The 9,770-nt window shown below is 47.4% G+C and overlaps 2 protein-coding genes across 4 annotated transcripts in view; both read right to left on the reverse strand.

Annotated features, from left to right (window-relative positions):
• The window catches only part of OGDH (oxoglutarate dehydrogenase), a 70,062-nt gene extending 65,070 nt beyond the window's left edge, over positions 1-4,992 (reverse strand). For all 3 annotated transcript variants that reach the window (XM_025853083.2, XM_025853084.2, XM_073885033.1), the window contains exon 1: positions 4,861-4,992. The gene's annotated coding sequence lies outside the window, so the exon portion shown is untranslated. The remainder of the gene's footprint in view (positions 1-4,860) is intronic.
• A 4,097-nt stretch (positions 4,993-9,089) lies between these two features.
• LOC112809719 (small ribosomal subunit protein uS14-like) lies at positions 9,090-9,409 on the reverse strand. Its single transcript, XM_073885034.1, has one exon. It carries the CDS (start codon positions 9,380-9,382, stop codon positions 9,212-9,214), a length of 171 nt encoding a protein of 56 aa, XP_073741135.1. The 5' UTR covers positions 9,383-9,409; the 3' UTR covers positions 9,090-9,211.
• Between the last annotated feature and the right edge of the window lie 361 nt (positions 9,410-9,770).

Here is a 9,770-nt window from a genome sequence, read left to right on the forward strand (position 1 = left end):
ACATTATACTTAATAGTGAAAGACTGAATGCTTCTTTCTAAAATTGGGAGCAACACAAGGATGTCTACTCTCATGTCTACTATTCAAGATAGTACTGAGAATTGTTGCCAGAACAAAAAGGCAAGAAAAGGAACTGAAAAGCATACAGGGCAGAGATTAAGAAAGAAAACCACTCTTATCTGCAGATGACATGATTGTCTTTATATAACACCTCTACAAAAACACTCACAGAATAAATGAATTCATCAGGGTCACAGAATACAAGATAAACATACAAAATTCAATAGTATTTCTATAAGTTATTAACAAACACATGGAAACCAGAAGTTTTTAAAAAGAAATACTCAGTTTAAGTCCAACAAAACATATGCAGGCTGAAAACTACAAAACACAGATGAAAAAAATAAAAAACCTAAGTAAATGGAGAGACATACTGTGTTCACAGACTGGAGCACTGAACATGGTAAAGATGTTGATTACCTCCAAATTGATATACAAGTAAAACACAATTCTTAACAAAATCCCAGTAATTTTTTTCATAGATAGAGATAAGATTATTCTAAAATTTATATGAGAAAGCAAAGGAACTAAATTAGCTAAAACAATTTTGAAAAGGAAGAATAAAGTGGGAAGAACAAATCTACCTGATTTCAAGATTTACTATGTACCTGCAGTAATCTAGATTGTGTGGTATTGATGGTTACGATGGACAAAAAGTCCAATGGAACAGAACAGAGAACTCTAAAACAGACCCACATAAACAAATCTGATTTCTGACAAAAGTGCCAAAGCAATTTAATGGAGGAAGAACAATCTTTTCAACAAATAGTGTTGACTGGAGATTCATAGGCAACCCCTCCCCCCTCAAAACACCAAACACATCTCAAACTAGAGTTCACACCTTATATAGAAATTAACTCAAAACGAATCAGAGACTTAAATGTACAATAAAAAACTATGAAACTTATAGAAAAGTACACAACAGGATATCTCCAGGAACTAGAGCTAGCAGAGTTCTTAAACCTGACACCAAAAGTAGGATCCAGGAGGCGCCTGGGTGGCTCAGTCGGTTAAGCGGCTGCCTTCGGCTCAGGTCATGATCCCAGGGTCCTGGGATCAAGGCCCTGCATCGGGCTCTATGCTCAGCGGGAAGCCTGTTTCTCCCTCTCCCACTCCTCCTACTGTGTTCCCTCTCTCGCTGTCAAATAAATAAATAAAATCTTAAAAAAAAAAAGTAGGATCCATAAAAGACAAAATTGATAAACTGGACTTCATCAAAATTAAACCTTTTGCCCTGCAAAATATCTTAAGAAGATGACAAGCTACACATGAGGAGAAAATATTTGCAAACCACATATCCAACAAAGGGGTAGAATATACAAAGAATTCTCAAAACTCAACATTAAAAAAAAAAAAACTACCATAAAACAGCAGAAGACCAAAAAAGGGGCATAACTCAAGTGGATATACAGATGGCAAATAAGCAAATGGAAAATGTGTTCAACATCAGTAGCCATCAGGGAAAATGCAAACTGAAAACACAATGAGACATCACTACATAGCTATTAGAATGGCTAAAATAAAAAAAAAAACAACAGTGACATCATGAAATGCTGGCAATGATGTGGAGAAAGTGGACCTCAAATACGTTACTAGTGGGAAGGTAAAATGGCACAGCCACTATGGGAAAGTTTGGCTATTTCTTAAAAGTACTAGACATGCAACCATCATATGACTTCATAATTGCACAGCTAGGCATCTATCCCAGAGAGACAAAAACTTATGTTCACATAAAAACCTGCAGAGGAATGCTTCTAGGAGCCTTATTCATAATAGGCAAAGAATGGAAACAACTCAGACCTCCTTTGATGGGTGAGCCAATGGTGTTGCATCCAAGGCCTGGAGGCATAAAAAGGAGCTAAATGAAGGCAGCAAGCTGCATTCATTTTCAGAGAAGTGAGGAGTGCAAAAAGCCAATCCCAAAAGGTTACATACCTTATGATTCTCTTTATATAACCCGCTTCATTTGCCAAAATCATAGAAATGGAGAGCAGATTGGTGGCTGCCAGGAGCTAAGGAGATGGAAGCAGGAGGAAAGAATGTGTGGCTATAAAAAGGCAAGAGGAGGGATCCTTGCGATGAGGGAAATATTCTGTATCTTGGCTGTTATCAATGCCAGTACCTGGCTGTGATGTCATACTCTAGTTTCTGCAAAATGTTATCATTTGAGGAAACTAGGCAAAGGGACACTGGAATCTCTCTGTACAATTTGTTGTAACTGCATATAACAAATTTATATGTACAATTATCAAAATAAGTCTCAATAACTACAATTACCCCAAAATTAAAAAAAACTATCTAAAAATTTAAAAGGTAGATAGTATAGTATTTTCTTCAAATGGGGCAGTGGGGAGTGAAATCAGCTAAAAGTAGATCTGATATGGGGCGCCTGGGTGGCTCTTGGCGTCTGCCTTCGGCTCAGGTCATGGTCCCGGGGTCCTGGGATCAAGTCCCGCATCGGGCTCCCTGCTCCTTGGGAGTCTGCCTCTCCCTCTGCTTCTCTTTCTCTCTCTCTCTCTCTCTCTCTCTCTCTCTCTCCCCCCCCCGTCTCTCATGAATGAATGAATAAAATCTTTAAAAAAAAAAAAAGTAGATCTGATATGCACATAAGTCCACATATGTGTAGGTGTGATAGACATACAAAAAAATGTTTGATATTTAATAAACTGTGCAAATTTAAATTAAACCCACAGAAATTCAGGCTTCTGAAATTAGTTTTTAAAAGTAACTGAACTGCGGTGATGGTTGCATAACTGTGAATAAACGACAAATCATTTAATTGTGTATTTTAAGTGAGTGAATGGTACAGCACATGAACTGTATCTCCAAAGTGTCGCAAAAGAAAAAAAACTGGAATGTGGAAAGTGCTCTCAATCATCAGGAAACTCTGATCTTTCTCCAACTTTCCAAGATCCAGTCCTTGGCTACTTTGCAAAGCTAGAAGAGTACTGCATACTTTCATATGAAACGTCTCTGCACGAAAACACTGTGGTTAGACTGTCACAGCTCCTGCCACTATGCAAACAAGGCTCCATTCCAGGCCACTTGTCCTGAAGCTGCTCAGAGCAGTGAGCCTGGAAGCACGCCCCCAGTCCCTGCTCCACAGTCCGGGCCTGCAGAATAAGGCTCAGAGAAGCACCAGACAGAGGTCACGCCTCAGGCCTCAGACTCATCTGTCTTCCATTCTGCAACCACTGAGTCTCGGCACACAACTTACACTTCCGTCTGGTAGCTCTGTGAAGTGGAAGAGGTGCATGACTAGTGCGCTGCTCCAAGAAAAGCGCGTCATCTCAACATGGGCTATCAGACCTCTGGAAAAAGGACGAGTATGGTGGGGTGCTGCAGGGTGGTTCGCTCAAGGGCATCTCCCCAGGAGCGCAGGGAGGAGGATGGGCAAGGCAGGGTGCTGAGTCCGGAGGAGTACTGAGTACACGGGGTGATGCGGAGGTTAAATGTGCTCAAGGGCATCTCCCCAGGAGCGCAGGAAGTGATGGGATGGAGTGGTACTAAGGATGGAGGAGTACTGAGTGCGCAGGGAGCTGTGGGGATATCACCCCAGGAGCACAGGGAGGGTGGGCATGTGAGGTACGGTATGGCAGAGCAGTGAGTCCGGGGGACTACTGAGTACACAGGGTGCTGTGGAGATTCAATGTGCTCAAGGACGTGACCCCAGGGGCTCAGGGAGAGGGTGGGTAAGTGGGGAGTGGAGTCCAGAGCGGTACTGAGTACACGGGGTGATGCGGAGGTTAAATACGCTCAAGGGTGCCACCCAACAGGGAGGATGGCTATGGCGGGGTGCTGAGTACAGGTGATGCTGCGGGGTGCTCACTGGGGGGCTGCGTATGGCAGAGTCCCGAGTACGGGGGGGCACTGAGCACATGTGGAGGTTAAACATGCTCAGGGACGTTGCCCCAGGAGAGCAGGAAGACGAACGGGTAAGGCAGGGTACCGAGCCTGGAGGAGTACTGAGTGCGCAGGGTGCTGTGGAGATTAAATACACTCAAGGGCATCCCCTCAGGAGCACAGGGAGACTAGGTAAGGCGAGACACTCGGTCCCGAGGGGCACTGAGTCCACGGGGTGCTGGGGGCGGTCTGCTCAAGGGTGTCCCCCCAGGAGCACAGGGAGAAAGACGGGTAAGGCGGGGTACTCAGTCTGGAGAAGTACTAAGTCCACGGGGTGCTGGGGTGGTCCGCGGCTGGGCGTCCCCCCAGGAGCGCAGGGAGGAGGATGGGCAAGGCGGGGTACTGAGTCCGGAGGAGTACTGAGCAAGGGGTGCTGCGGGTGGTCCGTACAAGGGCGTCTCCCCAGGCGCGCAGCCGGGACAGGCGCGGGTGGAGCACGGCCCGCAGTCCGCAGCCGCTCCAACAAGGGCGCGCCACCCTTCCGACCCGGCAGAGGACAGCGCCGGGCGGCTCCCTCGTGACGCCTCCTCGACCTTGGGGGTCACCCGGGCGGCGGCGCCAGTTCCCGCACATCCGCCCTGCGGCCCGCCCCACGCCCGCCACAGCCAATGGCGCGCCGCTGCGCACCCCCCGCGTCGCCCGCGCGCGCCCGCACCCGCCAATCTCCGCCCGTCAGGCGGCGCTCACCGCGCCATTGGCTGTCACGCCCGTTCGTCAGGCCCCGTCCCGCCCACCTCCCCTCCGTCAGCCCTGCTCCATCCGGCTTCACTCCCTGTCACCGCGGCGCCAGCGACAACGAGGACGCGGCGCCCTCGGCCTCTGCCGCAACCCCTGCCTCCTGCCCGAGGGCTCGGGTCTTCCCGCACCGGGCCAGGCCCGGCGGCAGCGCGCGCTTACCTGTCCCCGGCTCAGCTCCACCCGAATGAGGCGCCGACACCCCACTCCGGGGCACCAAACTCTTGACCCCGCCCCGGCGTGTGGCGTCAGCACGCAGCCCCGCCCCTGGAGAAGGCCCGCCCGTGCCGTGTGGGCGTGGCCTGGCGTCATAGAGCCGCGCCGGCGTTGTGGGGGCCGGTGCCGGTGGTCTGCGGGGGCGCTCCGCGAACTGGACCCGCGTGGCCGGAGCGGAAGTAGCTGGTGGGACGGGAGGCCTCAGCAAATGGCGAGTGCGTGTGGAGGCCGTCGTGGACCCCAGGGCGTCCCACGGGCGGCGGGGCCGCGAGCGGGCGCTGGACGCTGCCCTGCGCGCCCACGACTGCGCGGGGCCGCCGCTTCCCTGAGGAAGGAAGAGGGCTGTGCTAGGACACCTGGGCGCCCGTGGGGAGGACCCGTGGGGACAGTGGGCGCCGCTGGGTGGGTCTGCGGCTGTTCCCTCTCCGCGGCCCCTTGTTGACCGGCCGCCCGGCGGGCAGTCGCGGAGCTGGAACCGGAGCTGCTCCGTCTTCCTGATGCCCGACAGTTTATCTGTGATGCTTCCGGCGAGTGCTGGTTCCCTGTTCACAGCAACGATGAAAAGTTTTGTTTTGCAGTAGACGATTGCGCCTAAAGGCTGTGAGAGCTGGATGTCAGGGTGGGGAGGCGGCGTCCCGGTGACTGACATCCGGAAACGCTGGGTCATGCTGCCTTTTCCTTGAGTGTTGCCGACGTCTTGAAGACAAAGACGGTGTCCTGTGACACAGCGTAGGTACTGGGTGACCAGGGGCAGCCAGCTGACAATGATAGTTCCATAAAGGATACAAATATCTGAATCTGGGTTGGAATCCAGGGCAAGGACTATGCCACCCACTCGGGGATGTGGTATAGACTTAGAGCAGTGTTTAGAAGGGAAGGTTAAAGTAAGGGGTGGGGGGTTGTTTTTTGTTAGTTTTGAAAAGGAGTATAAGTGCTCCTAAGAGCGAAGTTGAACAGGTGTGTGGGGTAAGGATCTGGAGACTGGGAGAAGTAAAGGAGCCAGGGAGCAAACTTCAGTATGCTTTTATCCTCTCTCTCTCTCTCTCTCTCTCTTTTTTTTTTTTTTTTAAGATTTTATTTATTGGGGGGAGGGGCCAAGGGAGAGAGGATCTTTTTTTTTTTTTAAGATTTTGTTTATTTATCTGACAGAGAGACGCAGTGAGAGAGGAAGCACGAGCAGGGGGAGTGGGAGAGGGAGAAGCAGGCTTCCGGCGGAGCAGGGAGCCCGATGCGGGGCTCGATCCTCTCGACCCGAGCCAGAGGCAGACGCTTAACGGCTGAGCCACCTAGGCGCCCAAGGGAGAGAGAATCCTAAGCCAACTCCAGGATGAGTGCAGGGCTAGATCCCAGGACCCTGAGATCACGACCTGAGCCAAAATCAAGGGTCGGACACTTAACTAACTGAGCCACCCAGGCGCCCCTTTATCCTCTCATTTTTTAAATAAATTGTGGTAAAATATACATAAGGGGAAAATGCTGTCATTTTAAAATGTACATTGAGTAGCATTGGTTACATTCACGATATTGTGCAACCATCACCCTTCTATTTCTGAAACTTCTTCAGGGCTCCCAACAGAAACTCTGTACCCTTTCAATAATAACTTTGCATTCTCCGAGTTCCCTTTCCCTCTCCTCCCTTGGTCACCTCTACTACACCTTCTGTCGCTCTAAGTTGAGGACTTTAGGTACCTCGTCGAAGTGAAATCATACGGTATTTGTTCTTTTGGCCTTGCCAAAAGTAAACTAAGTGAACTTAGTTCACAGTTCACTGAGCATAATGTTTTCAAGGTTCATCCACATTGTAGCAGGTGTCAGGATTCCCTTCCTTTTTATGAGCGGATTATGGTCCATCATGTGTGCTATACTGCACCTTGTGTGTCCCTTCCTCTTTGGATTGTCTCCACATTTTGGCTCCCATGACTAGCACTGCAGTGACCAGTGGCTTACAAGCATCTGTGGAGCGCAGTACGTGTTTATAATCATTTTGTGAGTGTACCTAGGAGTGGAATCGGTGGGTCAGTGGTAACTAGCTAGGTTTTCCGCAGCAGCCGCATCATTTTGCGTTCCCACCAGCAATATGCGAGGCTTTCGACTTCTTTACATTCTGCTGAATATTTATTTCCTTTTTAAAATTTTACTATAGCCATCCTAGTATATGTGAGGTATTCTCATCGTTGTATTGATCTGCATTTCCCTAATGACTAGTGATGAACATCTTCCCATGTGCTTATTGGCTATTTGTATATCTTTGTTGGAGAAAAGTCTGTTGGAGACTTTCCCTGTTTTTTGTTTTTTAAAGATTTTATTTATTTATTTGACAGAGAGATACAGTGAGAGAGGGAACACAAGCAGGGGGAATGGGAGAGGGAGAAACAGGCTCCTGGCTGAGCGGGGAGCCCGATGTGGGACTCAATCCCAGGACCCTGAGATCATGACCTGAGCTGAAGGCAGACGCTTAACAACTGAGCCACCCAGGTGCCCCAAGACTTTCCCTGTTTTTGAATTGGATTGTCGGCTCATTGTTTAGTTGGTGGATTCCTTTATATATTCTACGTTATAATCCCTCATCAGATCTATGATTTACACATATTTTCTCCCATTCCATAGGTTGTCTTCATTTTCTTAATAATGTTCTTTGATGAACAAAAACTTAATTTTGAGGAAGTCCATTCTGTTTGTTCTTTCTCCTGTCACAGCTAAGAACCCGCTGCCAAACCCAAGATCATGAAGGTTTATTCTCGTGTTTCTTCTGAGCATGTTATAGTTTTAGCTTTTTACAAAACTGGATGAGTATCTTTTTTTTTAATTGAAGTACACTTGAGTTATAGTGTAGCACTAATTTCAGGTGTACATCATAGTGATTTGATACTTTCATACACTAAGAAATTATCTCCACAGGGACACCTGGGTGGCTCAGTCAGTTAAGCATCTGTCTTCGGCTCAGGTCATGATTCCAGGGTCCTAACTATATTGCGTCTTCCAGTCCAAGGATATCTTGCCATTTGGTTGTGTCTTCTTTAATTTCCTTTAGCATTATTTTTACTTTGCAGTGTACTAGCCTTGTACCTTGGTTAAAGTTATTACTAGCATGTTTGTTTTGAGAAGCATCTGTAGGTGGAATTGCTCTCTCTTTTTTTTTATGATTTTATTCATTTGACAGAGAGAGAGAGAGCGGGAGAGGGAACAAGAGCAGGGGGAGTGGGAGAGGGAGAAGCAGGCTTCCCGCTGAGCAGAGAACCCAATGTGGGGCTCCATCCCAGGACCCTGGGATCATGACCCGAGCCAAAGGCAGACGCTTAATGACTGAGCCACCCAGGCGCCCCTGGATTGCTCTCAATTTCCTTTCCTGATTGTCCATTCCTGGTATATTGATTTTTGTGTACTGATATTGTGCCCTGCAACTTCACTGAATTTTTTTTTTTTTGAGATTTTATTTATTTGTTTGACAGAGGGAGAGCACAAGCAGGGGGAGCAGGCTCCCTGCTGAGTAAGGAGCCTGATGCAGGGCTTGATCCCAGCACCCTGAGATCATGATCTGAGCCAAAGGCAGATGCTTAACCAACTGAGCCACCCAGGTGCCCCCACTGAATTCATTTATCAGGTCTGGTAATTTTCTCTTGGATTCTTGAGGATTTTTTTCCATATATAGGATCATGTCACGTGTGAATATAGTTTTTTCCTCCTTTCCAGTTTGGATGCCTTCTGTTTCTTGTCTAATTGATCTGGTCGGAACATCCGGGACATTCTTGAATGGCAGTGGTGGACATGGGCCTCCTTGTCTTGTTCCTGATCTTAGGGGAAAAGCTTTAGCCTCTCACCACTGAGTATGACGTTTGCTGTGGGATTTTTGTAGATGCCCTTTATCGTGGTGAGGAAGTTCCCTTCTATTTCTAGTTTTCTGAGTGTTTTTGATGGTGAAAGGGTGTTCGATTTTGTTAAGTGCCTTTTCTGCATCAGTTGAGGTAATCATGTGTTTTTCTCCCTTTCATTTTATTAATGTGATTTATCCCACTGATTTTCTTATGTTGAACCACCCTTGCATGCATGTGACGAATCCCACCTCGTCGTGATATACAATCTTCTTAATGTGTTCTTGGATTTGCTCGTATTTTGTTGAGGTTTTTTTCATCTATATTCATAAGTGAAATTGGTCTTACTTTCTTTCATTGTGATACTTTTTTTTTTTTTAATTGGAGTATTTTTTATTTTATGTACAATGAGTTGACATTGAAGTAGGTATCCTGGTTATCTGCAGTTAACGTAGGTTATCTTGGATGACCAATTCAAGGAAGTTCACTTAATCCAACTTAATGAAGCCTATATCCTTCACGTACTGACGGAAACACTGGCGGCACATATTGAGGCTGTATTTCTGGATCAGACCGTGCCGGTTTGAGCAGACGCGGCAAGAACGAGAACCCTGGCCAAATTTCCTCGGATGGCTCCAGTACAGCTGCTGGTGACCCATCTTGCTCTCTCGGATGCAACGAGGCAAAAGGCTCATTGTGATACTTTTGCCTGGCTTTAGTATCAGTGTGATGCTGGCCTCATAGAATGAATTAGGAAGTGTTCCCTCCTCCTTAGTTCATCAGGAGAGTTTAAGTAGGATTGGTGATAAATCTTTAAATATCTGTAGAATTCAATAGTAAAGCATCAGGTCCTGAGCCTTTCGCTTTGGGTAATCTAGTGTATTTCTAGGGATTTCACCTAAGTTACCGTACTTGTTCGCATGCAGGTCAGAGTGCTTACATAGCCTTTTTATTTCTGTAAAGTCAGTGGTAATGTCTCTACTTCCCATCTCTGATGTTAGTGATTTACGTCTTCTTTTTTCTTTGTCACCCTAACTAAATATTTAT

Source organism: Callorhinus ursinus, unplaced genomic scaffold (genome assembly GCF_003265705.2).
Source record: "Callorhinus ursinus isolate GAN/ISIS: 27379988/994484 unplaced genomic scaffold, GSC_fseal_2.0 scaffold60, whole genome shotgun sequence".
Classification (NCBI taxonomy): domain Eukaryota; kingdom Metazoa; phylum Chordata; class Mammalia; order Carnivora; family Otariidae; genus Callorhinus; species Callorhinus ursinus.

Coding starts and splice junctions, on each gene's coding strand:
- LOC112809719 (XM_073885034.1), bottom strand. CDS start 9,382: ATGGGTCACCAGCAGCTGTACTGGAGCCATCCGAGGAAATTTGGCCAG.